We start from the raw sequence: 16,517 nt of genomic DNA, 5'->3' as shown, positions 1-16,517 counted from the left end.
TTATTAATTCATGCTTATCTAATTGATTATGATACAGACTCTCCGTGTGCAACTTGGCTAAACTGTTCGTCTCACATTGTTTGTCTCTCACTGGTGTGATAGCGACGTGATCAATGATCAATTCCTCGTATCACATCGAACCCTAATCCAGTTTAAATAAAATAACTGAACTTGACTCGTTCATAACCCGGAAATTTCATGCTCGTTCCTAGCGACTAAAAAACTGTAAAAAATATAAGTATTAGAATTATTAGGCGAGCAGCAGCAGCAGATTGAGCAAAGATAATAATGGGGCGGACTACTGTCATGGCTTGCCTTCTCTGCTTATCGTTACTTCTTCTCTCATTACTGGGTTTGCCCGTGACAACAGAAGCTCGAACGCGCGCGGCCTTTTCTTCTTTGTCTGATATTGATGGTCATCATTATTTTCCAACACCGACAGGTTTGATGATATTCAATTCCAACGAGAAATCATATTTCTTTGATAATAATGTTTTTTCTAAATCTCCCATAATGATTTTTGATAAGAGTTGTTTGGTTGCAGGAGAGGGATCAGGGGGAGGTTGGAAGACAGCAATAAGAGCCGCGAGGCGTTCACGACATGTCCCGAGGCGTTCACGACTTGTCCCGACACCTCCGATAGGAGGCACTAGTAAACCCTATTTTGTTTTTCCGCCTCCACCGATAGAACCATAGGCCAACAGTCTTCAAATATTATCGGAGGGTTTTGGTTAAGGATTCTTAACATGCAGCGTACTCTTGCGTGGGCCATACCTTTGCTGGATTTCGATATGGTTTATGCATAACGTTAAGAACTTTGTATAACAAAAAATCTACATCTATGTGTTGGTAGAAGTAGCTAGTACTCGGTATGTGTTGGTAGAAATAGTAAGTATTAGGTATGAATGTAATTTCCGAAGAGTTGAGTTTGAGTTGAGTTAAGAAAAACAAGTCAGGTTTAATATTAGAAATAAAGTTTGGTGTAAACTTGTATGTATGAAGTATTTAACATAGAAAAAATCAAATTTAATATAGATTGCAGGATTAAGTTTGGATATATATTAAGTTTGGTGTTTATATATCATAGTTGCTTCATTGTAATATGAAGAAAAAGAAAGACGAGCAGTGACTTGGTGTATATGTAAAAACATTTAAAGAATAAAAAATCTTTATTGAAGTAAAAGGTTGTGTATTTATCCTTGTGTTTGTACGTGTTCTGGGTTTCCGGATCGACGTTTTTCTCTCCACGTGTATAATGGATTTCAAGTTCATATTAACAGATCAATATCCCATTCAATGCTTTCGTTCCATGTATATATTAGCCAAGTTGCCTGTCAAAACATATATTGCATCTAAATTGCGTCATTGCATAGGACACATCGATCTCTAGGTTAAATCACATTATTACCATTCTTGAATTTTCTTAGACCTGAATTATATTTTTTTATCCATTAATAATTGCTCGTATAAAATAAAATAAAATAAAATAAAATAAAATAAAATAAAATAAAAGGATGTTATTTTATAGAATGTATATAAACATTATAATTATATTTTATAAAAATATTAATGGGTTATTTTACTAAATTATATATTTAATAGAAGCTTATTATTTGTAAGAGTTGTGATTTTAGTTAGGTATTGAGGAGAAAACACTCTAAACTAATTAAGATCTCAGGGTTATTATTAGGTTTAAATTTGGCCACAAAATCAATTCCAGTAGCCAACTCAAATAAACAGTTATTCATTTCTCTTATTCTACACAACTTAAGTGTACCCTTCTTTGCATCATAGTTCTTAAGGTTGTCTCATTTTTCTTCTAATAGGAAGCCTTAGAATTGTGTCTCTAGGAGCCCCAACTACTATTGTGGAGTCTCCAAACACACTAAAACCTTAAACTAAAGGAATTCTATCCTAGAAAATTCTCCTTCTAGGGCTCTAACCTTCCCCAAGGAAATTCAAAGAAAATTGTTTCAAATATTCAGATGGATTCACCTTGAACACCCATGGGTTATTTTATTCACCTTGAACACCCATGGGTTATTTTTCCCAAGATTCCAGTGGCTTACTAACTTACAACCCACCTCCTATAAACTTAATGTGGATTGTAGTGCATTAAGCAATAAGGCATAGAAAGGGCAAGGTTGTGATGTCTAAGGCATAGAAAATGCAAGGTCTCCATGTTGGTGTGGCCCAGGAGATTGGGACATTTGCATCATGGTGCCTTAAAAATTATGCAAAAAATTACTAGTGACCTCTCTATAGAATCACTTGAGCAAGCAACATGATATATGCAAGGGTTGTACCTTAGGGAAGTATGTAAACTCCACATTCCATGATCGAGACAACAAAGCGAATGAGAATCCAATTTGATGTTTGTGGACCCTTCTCGACAACCTCCATTGTTAGACATAAATACTATGTTATTTTTATTGATGATTTCTCAAGAAATTGTTTGATCTTCTTCATGCCCAAGAAGGATGAGACGTGAGACATTCTGAAAATTTGTAGAATTCAAGGCACTAGTTGCGAAAGAGACCAACAAGCAGGTGAAAGATCTCAGGAGCAAGAATGGAGGGAAAAAGCAGGTGAAGGATCTCAGGAGAATGGAGGAAAAAAGAAGGTGAAGGATCTCAAGAGGGAGAATGGAGATGAGCATGTTTCGAATGACTTCGAGGAGTTTCTTGCCAAAGAAGGAAACTTTATTCTTAGGTTTGGTGAGAAAAGCATTCAAAATTAGAATATTTAAAAATGGTTAGTACTTAGGTAAATAACATATTATTTACCATCACTTACTTCCCACTATAGTTTAAGAAACCCATTGCATAAAAAAAGATAGAAATAAGATGTAAATAAATATATTTTCTAGGAGTTACTTCCCACCATTATTTATGTAGGAATAAAGTTATAAATGTGTAGACATGTCAGTTTTTTAGGTTCTTCCAACCCAATACTACAAGATTCGATTTTCCTATTAACTACTGTTAATTTAGCATTGAACAATGAAAATTATAATGTTTTATGTAATTTTTAGAGAGCATAATTTGTAACTTTAGTGGTAAGCACTATACTTCCTGGAACACTTGTTTTAAAGGAATTGTTAATTTTACATTCAACGCATTTATAGATGATCAAAATTTAACCTCTTCCCCTTTGGGATTCCTTCGCCTATTTTGGAGGTATGCTAGTTATATTTGTGGATGTGGGAAATACTTCTTCCTGGCATAGGTTTATCATTTCCTATTGGAATGTGGAACCATAATGAAAGAATGGACATGAATTCAATTTTATTAAAGATGATGCACATATAAATACAGACCTTTGGATTCAACTTCTAAGGTTTTTTGGATGTCTAGTAATTGTACATAGTCCACACCATAACTCTAATGGATTAGGTGTCCAACATTCCCCCCTTAATCCAAAGGGCTGTATATGAGTCCAAGAAGATAGCCAAAGTGAAAAAAATTGTGGTAGCCAATCCTTGGATGTGCTCCTTGAAATAATGGTTTAAGGTAGACCACAAACCAATTGAGGTAGAAGAACATGAGGCATTTACCACTGGCCGTTTAAGGCCAACCACCCAACCTCGAACTAAAGCTCGAAGCAGTTCCTGGGACTAAAGTTTTTGCTCATGGAAGTGCTTAAACATAAGTATTTTATGGTAGTTTAAAGTTGACCATAAACTGATGTAACTTAAACATACTTATTTTATGGGCGGTGGTTTAAGGTATGCAACAACCAAAACACTCATGGAGCACGACTCTGTCTAAGGCTACAACCTGACTATCTCCACCTCTAGGCTCTAGTTTACTTCGTGACCATCAATTCCTCTGTCACATACAAAGGGAGAAGATAAAAAAATCTCAACTGGAAGACGTGTCAATACTCATGACTAAACTCTAAGGTATAAGTGTCAATACTCATGACTAAACTCTAAGGTATAAAGTTTTTTTTTTTTTGGATTTGATACAATTTTTAGTGAATTTATAATTTTTTTGCTATTTAAAATATATTTTTAAATATACAAATAAAACACATTCAACAACTCCTATCTTGTTTTTAATATATGAATTATATAATTCAAACCCATAATTTACCTAAATTTAAAATCAAATTTCTTAATATATAATTGGTTAAACATTTAATTTATATCATATTTTGAAAAAATTACAAATTAAAAAATATGATTTTCTTAACATTAATAAAGTTTAACCTTTCATATATATAATTTTTTATTTTTAATAATTTTCCATATTACACTCTGCTCTTTCTTCGTAAAGCACCTTGCTATTCTCTATATAATATAGTTTGGAATTAACCTTGAATTAATTAAATAGGTTAGAGAAATTATAATTAAAAAATTATATATTAATTTAAAAAAATATAATTAAATATTTTATACATTATTTTTTTAGTAAATAAAAAAATTAATTAATTTTTTTGAAAAATTGAAAGAGTAAAAAAATTTACTTCTTTATTTTTAAATATAATAATTTTAAATTAATAAATTACAAATTAAAAATATGATTTTCTTAACATTAATAAAGTTTAATCGTTCATATATATAATTTTTTATTTTTAATAAATTTCAATATTACATTCCTCTTTCATCGTATATAATATATTTTGGAATGAACCTTGAATTAATTAAATATGTAAAAGAAATTATAAGTGAAAAATTTATACATTAATTTAAAAAAAATTATAATTAAAGTTTAATCTTTCATATATATAATTTTTTAATTTTAATAATTCTCAATATTACACTTTGCTCTTTCATCTTAAAACACCTTGATATTCTCTATATAATATATTTTAGGATGAACCTTGAATTAATTAAATATGTAAAATAAATTATAATTAAAAAAATTATACATAATTTAAAAAAAATTATAATTAAATATTTTATACATTATTTCTTAGTAAATAAAAAAGTTAATTATTTTTTTTGAAAAATTGAAAGAGTAAAAAATTTTACTTATTTATTTTTAAATATAATAATTTTGAATTAATAAAATCCTGTTATTAATTTCTCAAATATCCTCAAACTTAATCATTTATATAAATATTATATATCAATCTTTTGATAATTTTAACACTAATGAAGACAGACCAATAATTCCTATAATAATTTTTAATTTAAATATTATAAAGTCCTATCTAATTTGAAAAAAACAAATATTATACCTATTATATGACAATGATGTGATAGTTTTAACAAATTAGTGGTGTTTATAATTCTATTGGATAAACCTATACTTATAAATCTATAATACATTAATAATTTAAGTAATATAATTCTTTATTTAAGAAATTCAAATAAATTAATAATTTAGGTGATATAATTTTTTATTTAAAAATTTTATAATAAATTAATAATTTAATTAATATAATTTTTTATAAAAATTTTAGAACACTTCTAAAAACTGAATATGAAAGTAAAATGATGAAAGAGATATATAATTCATTTAATTATTATTTGAAAGTAATGTTTTTTTTTTAAGAAAAAAATAGAATATGAGATGATCTTTATTATAGGTTTATTTATTTTTTATTGAAATCTTGGAATTAAAAAATAACTTAACATATGTGTTTCAAGTTACCATTTCAAAAAGTTTAATTTAAAATAAAGAACTTTAGCTCGGTGCTTGAGAAACCATGATCCAAGGGCATCTAATCCCTCAAAATCACCCTTCTTGGGCCACACCATCCCTAAGTTGACTAGATTTTTTAGCATAGCAAACACACAATCAACCTGTGAGTTGACTAAATTTTTTAGCATAGCAAACACACAATCAACCTGTGAGATTTAATCATGGGTCGCCTTGCTAAAAATTCAATCCTCAACTTATTGTGTTAGCAAAACTTTAAGAAATAATAATAATAATAATTTTATAATTCTATTTATCTCCTTTTTTATTAAATATTAAAACTTATATTAAAATTAAAAATTAATTTAAAACATATATTTTATTTAAAAATATAATTTAAACTGAAATATTTTTCTTCATTTTATATTAATATTTATTATACTTTCAAAAAATTTATATAAAATTATATTTATATATATATATATATATATATATATATTTTCTCTCTTCCCTTAAAAATATTATTACTTCATTTTATCATTTCAACGTTCCTATATTTAAAATTTCATAACTGTTTTAAATACTTATGTGGAACTCTTTTTTTAAGAAAATGCACACTATCTATATCTTAAGCTTTACTCATTACTAAGTCAAATGATTATAACGACTTCACTCATTTCTAAATCAAAGAATTTTAGCTTCTATACTTTGCTGAACAATTAGTTGCCCTAACTATATAGATTTTACTATACAGAAACATGTTATAATTGAATTAATTTACATTTTCATGATTAGACATCTCTGAATTTAATTTTAATTCTATATCACAAGAATACCGTAATCTTGTTGATCTTAAAAGGGACATTTCACCAACAAAGGGTGGGGTTGGCATACTAATAATTATAAAATGAAGATCAAAGACCAAGGTTACATACAACCGAGTTTAAGGGTCCATAATTTCAAGATTTTTTTATTCAGGGGACTTAGCGAGCAATGAAGTAGACAGAATGTTGTACTCTTGAATCGCATCGTTACAGTAGCACGAGGATAGTATGGCCTGCGACTACCCTAATGTCGAGCCTCAGGTCCGTGTACTGTGATGGAAACTTCGTATTTTATCGCAAATATTTGTTGGTCTCCGTCCACTCCATCCCACCACGAGACTCTCCCATACTCTCGTGGACCGAGCTTTTGAGTATGTCTGTGGAGGCAGTGAGCTTAAGTTGATTGCAGATTTTTTGAATATTTGGGAATCAGATGGACATGAGGCAGTCAATGTTCATCAGATTCTCAAATATTTGGAAAATTTACAATTATTAGAGAAATTTGCAATTGATTTAAGAATGACCCCTGTTAGGGGGTGGCGTAAAAAAAAATAAAAATAAACAAACATACCACGCAAAAAAACCATAACATAGAAAAATTAAATTACATCATATTTTCACATATTTGTTTTTTTAATGTTATACCATATATTATCAGAATTTTACAGCATTTTTGCATCTGAGTTACTCCGTCGTTGGCAGGCTTAGTTCATTAAGTTCTGGCTTGTCCTGAATCAGAGTGAACACATCATCTCCGAGAATCTATTTATAGCACACAGTCATTTAGTATGACGATAATCTTAAATCTCTGAATTCAAAACAAAGGGCCTTCGTTATCAGTACTTATTCGTACAAACTTTCGAATGCACAAATGTAGCAAATGTTTGTTCATTTCCCTTGTGGTTACCACAACAGAGCATACAAACCCAAAACATCATTTAGCTTGTTCACTCTACCGTTTAAGAACATGATAAGGTTTAAAGAGACACCACTTATCCATTTATTCAGTTGCAATCTAATCCAAGGGATTTGAAGTTTGATCTTTTTCAACATGACAACTTGATGACTAAAAAGAGGCAAAAATTATTTGCATCTATGTACTTATTCAAAATTAAATCAATTAAAAAAAATAGAGATTTATATTTAATAATAAGAAGATAATGATATAGAGGTGGTTAAGATAATAACCTTTTCCATATTCTTAAGGAGGGTGTCACATGTGAGATCTCTGCTTTCACATAGAAATGAGAACGACCAAAATTGTTGAGGGACGCTATACATCGCCAAGGTGGAGTGGCGCATGTAGTTGGCGACATGTTTGAGTGGTGAAACAAGAGTTAGCTTGTGTGAAGTTTGTCTCATGATTATTCAACATTGGTTAGAAGCTCTAGAAATACAAGCATATAAGGAGATGGCATTTAAAATTTCTCTTAGCATGATTATCTTGGAATTAATGGGAAAATGTTAAAATTATGAAAAGGAATGGTATGAGAAGTTCAAGATGCGAAGCCTTAATTTAAATTTATTTTTTGTCCTGGTAAAGTTGTGATATTCAAGGATGCTTATAAGTAACTTAATATACTATGATATGTTCACTCATTATTTTTACTACATTTTCTAGTTTTGCATTTCGAATGCTCATGATATCTAATCTGGGTGGTTGTCATGCTTTAGGTGACAAAATAGAAGGGCCTCCTCTGGTAGTGATGTCCTTGTTATCACATACTTTTAAGTTATATGGATTATCTATGTAATTTCATTGTTTCAAATTTGTTAGCGCACAATTCAGACATGGAGAACTTCAATGGTCTGGTCTCAAGGTAACTTTAGTTTTCATTGGTTTCATCATGAATTTCTCAATTTTAGTTGCAAATTTCAAGTTTTACTTCATATTCATTTCTCTTTCGTGCCAACTTATGGTTTTGTTAGTAATTTTGATTATTTTTCTCTTAGTTGTATCTGACCCCCACCCCCCCATTTTCTAATCCTCTGTAGTAACCCCTCCACTTCTAATTTCCCTTATCTTGAAATCTCCCTCGGCTTCTCCATCCTTCAATTTTATCCCTCCCACCCCTGGTCACTAACTTATGTCCTTTGGCAACTCGATTTCTCACAAGGGCCAAATATTCACCACTCTCCTTTTAACTAGGATCTTACTATACACTGTCTGACTCCAAGCCAACTCTCCTCTCCCTTACCTCGATTTCTAGATGTAGATCATCTTAGGGTCATAGAGGTGGCAGAAGGGGAAAAGTTGGCCCCTTTACAGGTCAAGTCACCCTTTCACCTTCCTCCTCACAAACTAGGGCTCAAGCAACATCAAGGCAATGCATGACTTTCTTTGTGGATATTATTCTTGAAGTGTTTAGGCACACCATAGCAGAAGTGGAAGAAGATGTCCAATAGGAATGTAGGTTTAATATTGACTAACGTATTGAAAGAGAGACAGGGTATTGAATCCCCGAAATAGGAACCTCAACTAGGTCTCAAGAAAACTCTTACATGCAGATGGTCAACTTATATTGGCACATTCAAACTCTTATTGGAAGAATTTTCATTCATCGATATGAAACTCAACAAGAGACCTTGTTGTTCTACATGATAGAAATGATGCAGAAAATTAAAAGTATAGATAAGAAAGTCTTTGTATTCACCAAAAATGAAGCAGACATCACCTTTATCCCCGCTAATGAAGATAGTGACTCTCCTCCACCAATCCCAAGGAACTCTCCCACGACATGTAATGATCAAGTGAGCCATTTTACTAGATTATATTTTATATAATGACAATGTTTTGACTATGATGTGTTAGTATCCTATAATCGTAGTAGTTAGAAAACAAGTTTTATCTTTCAAGTTTAATTGGAAAATTTGTAAAGGTTTGCTATAACCTTGTAGATATCAAGCTATAGGTCTTAGTTTAGAATAAAATTTTCATTATTGAATGTAATTATGTCAGTGTATGTGAAAGGTCATGTAAATGGTCATTTGTATTCAAAGAGGTCGAGTTAAGTGAATCTAGGGTCAATAACCATTCAAGTCATGAGAGGGGGTATGGTGGTCCTTGTCTTGCATCATTGGGACGATCTAGTGACATCTTATCAAGTAGTTTTGTGATCAAATTAGGCCTGTATTATGACATCAACCTCCAGTAAAATAGTCTAAAAGGTTCGTTGCGAAAGTCTACACGGGGTGCTGTGATTTTACTAAGGCATCAAATTTTGATGATGAATCAGAATTTTTGGCACTTTTTTCCATGTAGGAGGCTTTTGTGAATATTTGGATCAACTCCAAATCATTTTTCTCAATTGGAAGATCAGTGTTTGGTCAAGTCATGAAGAGCGAGGTTCGTTGCACAACTGCCGCAAGAAAAAGGTTTGGGGTTTGAAATGCTATATGGACCATTCCATCTCATCCCAATAACCTTAGCATGTCAAGCGATCATCATAGGTAGTATAAGCTTGGAGCGCTATGCTTTCACATGATCACTGTATTTTAACCTTATCTCTTGAACCCTGTACCTATTTTCCATGAAATGCTTACAGTAGATGCATGGTGGTGAGATGAATAAAAATAAATTAATTTCAGGTCAAAATGCTTCACGGTTTTTGAGAAACGAGCCACAATCATCTACAAAAAAAATTGGATTGTCGCGAGATTTGTCAGTCAGATTTGGCTCAAAATTTGTGTTGATAAAAGTTATAATGATATTAACTTGCTGTCAAAAAATCCACTAAATCTAGATTACCAGTTGGTATATATTAAAAGATATAGTTGTTGTGCTTTAGCATTGCGTTTTTGGACAGGCAATTGTTTAACAATCAAATTCGACTCCAAATCTTCCAAAATTGATTTTGAAGATGATGACAAGTGGCCATTAGTTTAAAAATTTAGGGGATAAGCTTCATCAACCTGTAACTACTCAAAACACTTGGTAGCCTTTAAAAAATCGAATACTCTAGCTCTTAGCTATACGAGACTTCATTGCAACCAATTCATTTTAGGTTTCTCTTCATGATTTTATTTCCATCAACTAATATCTGTATTTATAAATTCCAAATCGACTAAATTGGATTTAAGCTTATCATCCTAAATATATAAGGCATATGTAGATGAATGTACAGTGGGGGGGGGGGGGGGGGGGGTGTTTGGGCAAGTGTGAGAAGACTTATTTTTGGCGCATATTGTAATCATTTTTTGAATTTTAATGAAACTAGTGGATCAGAAGTACTTGGTTAAATATCTTCATATATTCATGTGATTCGGCTCCCTTATGAGTGTGTTTCCTATTCTATGTGTTATATTTCTTCCTATGATGTTTAAATGAAAAACTTGTTTCAAAATTCATCTAATTAATGGTGTTATGTTGCAGTCGTTTATACATTCCATATTTTTTTCTGCTATAATCATTTTAAGATTCATTCATTGTTTGATGCCTTGAGATGGTTATCTAGTTTCTATATTCTTCTCACATTAGCAACTATTAATTGGCATAAGGAAGTGTTTCTATCTGCCCTCTGAACAATTTTTCCCAATTCGCCAAGCATCCACCACGTCATTGATCTCATTTTTTACTAACTCCATGCCTAGTGGTTTTTTCTCTACGTGGCCACCATACCTATAAACTCAATTATTTTGCAATGATCTAGCCAATGTCATTGATTAAAAGTAGTCTTTAGTGATTGAGTAAAAAGAGAGAGCCCTCTCTGAAGTTGGAAGGGCTAGATTCCAAATTCCAAGTGGTTTGTGGTTACCTCTGAGTTTCACTCTTCAACATGGAGAAATTACAGAGAGCTAACATGATGCTTAATCAATGGAAATTTATTTTGATTCAATATGCTTCCAATATAAGTGATAAACTTATTTCTGTAGTGGCAAGTAATGGGAAAGTTTTGAATCTCTATTACTAGTCTAGCTTCCCAAGTGGTAGACTAGTAATGAAGGAAAAACAATCATATATTGTAGGAATTTACAGGGTAAGTTCCTCAGAAAGAATACCAAAAGGACACCGCTCACAACCAGATCTCAAATCAATACACCAGTATTTTTGACGTGGTTAAAACCCTCAGAGTGCAAGGAGGGAAACAGTCCACGGCCTGTCCCAACGTGGGTACAGACAATTTATTAATCAAAGAATGAAAATTTACATAAGCTTCTCTCATGCACGGATTACCCGAACAATGACCCTCCATGCGCTTTAAATAGAACTCATGGACCAATCGGGTGTCAAGCCACGGATCAAGTGTCGGTAATACCGAGGTGAGAGTGAACCGTCGGATCACTACATATCGTGACCGTCGGATTGTAAGTTACAAAATGTACAACGGTAAAGAAACACACTTTACCTAACTCTAACCTAACTCTATACTAGACCAAGTTGAACTTAACTATATCCTATGTGTCGGAATATCCTAACATCCCCCCTTAAGAACAACTTGGGATAGGATTGAAGGATTTACAAATATGACACAATAGGAGAAGGAAGGAGGCACTAGAGCCTATCCCCCCTTAGTGACAACTTCCTGAACTCCAAGCATATATCGAAGTTTAGTGAACTTCGCCTCTGTGAGAGCCTTTGTGAAGATGTCTGCAACCTGATCATCTGTTGGACAATATTGCACTTCAAGAACATGGTCATGAATGAGCTTTCTGATGAAGTGCATGTGTAGTTCAATGTGTTTGCTGCGCTGATGCTGGACTGGATCTTTGCATAGCTGAATGGCACTTTGATTATCACACCAAAGTGTGGTTGGATGCTGCTGCTCAAAGCCAAACTCTGATAGGATCTGACGAAGCCACAAGGCTTCCTTACTAGCTTCCACGGCACCACGATACTCTGCTTCTGCTGACGAAAGAGAAATGGCAGCCTGTTTCTTACAAGCCCATGTAATAGGTCCTGAACCAAGAGTGAAGACATAACCGGCAGTAGACTTCCGATCATCAAGGTCACCAGCCCAATCAGAATCAGTGAAACCAACTAACAGAGGAGCTGCTTTGGCACTGTAATGAATCCCAAACTGTACTGTACCTCGAACATAACGAAGTATTCTTTTAGCTGCTTTCCAATGACTTTCACGGGGGTTTTGCATAAAACGAGCAACAAGGCCAACAGCAAAGGAAAGATCAGGACGAGTATGGGTTAAATACAAGAGTTTTCCGACAAGTTGACGGTATAAGGTAGCATCAACTTCAGGAGAAGTACAAGAGACTGAAAGTTTGACTCCAGACTGAAAGGGAGAAGGGGCTGGCTTACAGTCTTCCATGTGAAAATGACGAAGAATATCACAAGCATACTTGGACTGGGAAAGGAAAATACCCTCTTGGGATTGCAAGACTTGAAGACCGAGAAAATAGTGTAAGTGTCCTAAGTCTGTCATTTCAAATTTCTTTTTAAGGCTGGACTTCACATGGTTTATAAGGTTGGGATCACTACCAGTAAGAATAAGATCATCAACATAAAGAACAAGGATGATAAGAGAGTTGCCCACTTTCTTGGTGTAGACAGTATTGTCAGAATGACACCTAGAAAAGCCAGATTCTAAAAGAAAGCTATCCATTTTGGCATACCAAGCCCGAGGAGCTTGCTTGAGGCCATAAAGGGATTTCTTAAGTCGACAAACGAGGCTGGAGTCTGTTTGTATGAAGCCAATGGGTTGTTCCATATAGATTTCTTCCTGCAAGTCCCCATGCAAGAAGGCAGATTTAACATCCATTTGATGGACTTCCCATTTTAAAGAGGCAGCAAGGGAAAGAACAAGGCGGATAGAGTTCATTTTGGCAACTGGAGAGAAGGTTTCAGTGTAGTCAATGCCTTCAACCTGTGAAAAGCCCTTAGCAACTAGACGAGCTTTATGTTTATCAACTTTCCCATCTGGTCCATACTTGGTTCTGTAAACCCATTTGCATCTAACAAGTTTGCGTCCCTTTGGTAGAGGAACAAGATCCCATGTATCATTTGTCATCAATGAATGATATTCTTCATTCATAGCTGCTTCCCAATGTGGATGGCCTGAAGCTTCTGCAAAAGTGTCAGGATCATGATTTACTGGAGCTTGAGCCAGTAAAGAAGAGGCTCTTTCAAACTGAGAACGTGTACGTCGCTGATCTGTAGGATCACCGGCAAGATCACCTGCTGCATCCCGAGTAGCACGGACCCATCTTGGAAGTTGAGGATCCTGAGAAGGTGGGGGAGGATTATCATCCTCGCTTTCATCATCAGAAGAAGAAATGTTTTCAAAGATAGAAGAGATAGGAAGAGGTGGCACATCCGCCGGACTAGGCTCGCAGGCCGATTTATTTTCATCAAATTTTACATCTCTTCTAATGATAACATTTTTGGACTTAAATGGAATAAGTCTATAACCTTTTACATCTTCAGAATATCCAACAAAAGTACATTTCTCACTCTTAGGTTCTAAAGCTTTATGCTTTTCATCTGGAATATGGGCCCATGCTTCACTTCCAAACACACGAAAGTGACTTACATCTGGTTTAATGGAACTCCAAGCTTCTTCTGGAGTGATATTCTCTAGAACCTTAGTAGGAGTGCGATTGATTATATAATTTGCACAATTAATTGCTTCGGCCCAAAAACTAAGACTGAGTCCTTTAGATTGCAGCATACAATTAGCCATTTCCTTTAAGGTGCGATTTTTCCTTTCAGCTACACCATTTTGTTGTGGAGTGTATGGAACAGTATGTTGCATTTGAATTCCATTTTCGGTGCAAAAGTTGATGAATGTGTTTTTAACATATTCTCCACCATTATCAGTTCTTAGCTTAAGAATTTGATGTCCAGATTGTTTTTCAACAAATGCTTTGAAGGCCAAAAAAGTGTTAAATACTTCGCTCTTGAGTTTTAAGAAGTATACCCAAGTGCGTCTGGAGAAATCATCAATGAAAGTTAAGAAGTACTTGCAGCCAGAGAATGAAGCAACAGGAAGAGGACCACATAAATCACTGTGCACAAGCTGTAAAGGGGCTGAGGCGTGCCAAGAGGCACGTTTGTCAAAACTGTCCCGATGATGTTTTCCGAGTACACATCCGGAACAAACACCATCTTTGCAAGATACCATAGGAAGACCTGTCACCATATTTTCTTTACATAGATGCTGAAGGGAGCGATAGTTTAAGTGACCAAATCGCTCATGCCAAAGTTTGCTCACTTCATCATTATGAGCAACAAATACTGAGGGAAGATGGGATGACCCAAAGTTGTGAAACTTATACAACCTTTTGGAATCATCAGCAAGACCAGTAGCTAGAATCTGTTTAGGATCTTTTAGATCCTTGATTACAACATCATGAGGTGAAAATTCAACAATTTTACCTTCACCTGAATGAGTTATCTGATAGACAGATAGAAGGTTGCAGGATAAGTTTGGAACACATAATACATCATTGAACTGACCATTGTCTAGATGAACAGTTCCAGTCCCTACAACATTAAGAGATCTATCATCACCAACATATATATTTTTGGTGTTACAATCATTTAAAGAAGAAAACATGGCTTGGTTTTTGGCCATGTGACAAGAGGCTCCAGAATCAATGAGCCACTCATGAGAATGAGAAGAAGAAGAAGATACATTTAATGCATAACCAGACTGAGATGATTGACGATGACATGCAGAAAGTGCCGTTCCGGAAGTTGAAGTTGAAGTAGGCTCCAGATGGATGTTATGTTTCTTCATTGCGGCTTCCAAGGCTTCCATCTTCTTAAAGCATTTAGATTCTAAGTGGCCATCTCGATTACAAAAGTTACAATGTCTATCAGTCTTCTTCCATTTGTTTTTATTGGTCTTATCATTTTGCTGAAATGATCTTTCATCTTGAGGCTGAGTTGGTTTAGGACCATTCCTTTGAGGATAAGACTTCTTAGGATTCTTTGAATTTGGTTGCTGCTGGGCGGCTAACGCTTTCGTGGAAGAGTTTCCAAGATTAAGAAGACCAAGGTGTAAGAGTTTTTCTTGTTCTCTTATTAAGGAATCACAAAAGGAGTCAAAGGAAGGGGGTTTGTAGTCTTTGCCTTGACAAATGAAAGCTTCCCTTGTAGAATGGAAAGTGGAAACAAATACAGAGTAGGCTGGTCCCAACTTAGTAAGGATGGAATAAATAAGGTTACCATCTTCTTTCTTAACTTTAACACCTTCCAAGAGATATCTAAGGGTCTTGAATTTGGACAAGAAATCTTCAATGCAAGAAAAATTATTAGGATCCAAAGTAAGCAACTCATTTTCAAGTTGATGGGCTCTAATTTCATTTTTAATCCCAAAAACTTTAGCAAGTTTTTCTAATGCTTCATGAGGAGTTTCAATTTCTGCAATGTGGAATCTAAGATCAGGAGAAACAGACATTCCTATCAAACCACGTGCTTGATCTTGTCTATTTTCCCATTTTTCGGCCTTGTCTTCATCTTTGGGTTTTTTCTCTTGGTCTGTGGCTATTCTGAAGAGACCTTTACTTCTAAGTAAATCTCCCATGTAGGCTACCCATTGGAAGTAGTTAGTGCTGTCAAGAATGACTTGGCATGGACTTTCCATTTTTTGAAAAAAAACTGAAGCTGAAGATGCTGAAAGTAAGTGGTCCAATGGATAGATCTCGAAAAAATAGGCGGTTTTAAAAAAAACGGCTCTGAAAAAGGCTTCCGGATGAAGAAGTTATGGCTTTTTGAAAAAAAAATTGTTGACGTTGCCGGCAAAGTGCGCGAATGTGCGGGAATGAAAAAATCCGCCCCCACAAAATGGAGACTTGAACCCAAGACCTCTACTCTCTTAAAAAGTCTTTGAACCAATTGATCTATACAAAATATTTGAGAGAGAGAGAGAGAGAGAGAGAGAGAGAGAGAGAGGGGGGGGGGCCTCGATTTGCGTGCTTGCCTTGGGAAGGCTCTTTTCCCCTACAAAACACAAAACACAAAACCCAACACGAATATGCAAAGAAAAACGAACCTTACGGCTCGAAGTTAGCTTTAGCCAAAAAACTAGAATTTTTAAAAAAAATCTCAAAGTTAGCTTTTAGCCGAAAAACTAAATATTTTTCTCAATGTTTCTGATTTTCCGAGATCACACTAAGGTGCAGGGAAAAGAGCATACGCATGAGA

General features: G+C 34.2%; 1 protein-coding gene across 1 annotated transcript; it reads left to right on the top strand.

Moving 5' to 3' along the window:
• The first annotated feature begins 282 nt into the window (after positions 1-282).
• On the top strand, positions 283-905 carry LOC149242223 (uncharacterized). The gene is made up of 2 exons (XM_089367653.1): positions 283-442; positions 545-905. The coding sequence occupies exons 1-2, from the start codon at positions 289-291 to the stop codon at positions 694-696; spliced, it is 306 nt and encodes a 101-aa protein (XP_089223779.1). The 5' UTR covers positions 283-288; the 3' UTR covers positions 697-905.
• The last annotated feature ends 15,612 nt before the right edge of the window (positions 906-16,517 follow it).

Source organism: Pinus tabuliformis, chromosome 8, assembly GCF_031772625.1.
Source record: "Pinus tabuliformis cultivar Carrire ecotype Pingquan chromosome 8, CPIR1, whole genome shotgun sequence".
NCBI lineage: Eukaryota > Viridiplantae > Streptophyta > Pinopsida > Pinales > Pinaceae > Pinus > Pinus tabuliformis.
This window is presented reverse-complemented; position numbering and strand designations above follow the sequence as displayed.

What these genes read in the sequence shown, in the direction of transcription:
- LOC149242223 (XM_089367653.1), top strand. Translation starts at nt 289, where the DNA reads ATGGGGCGGACTACTGTCATGGCTTGCCTTCTCTGCTTATCGTTACTT. An exon ending in TTATTTTCCAACACCGACAG is followed by an intron (nt 443 to 544) that starts GTTTGATGATAT and finishes GTTTGGTTGCAG; the next exon opens with GAGAGGGATCAGGGGGAGGT.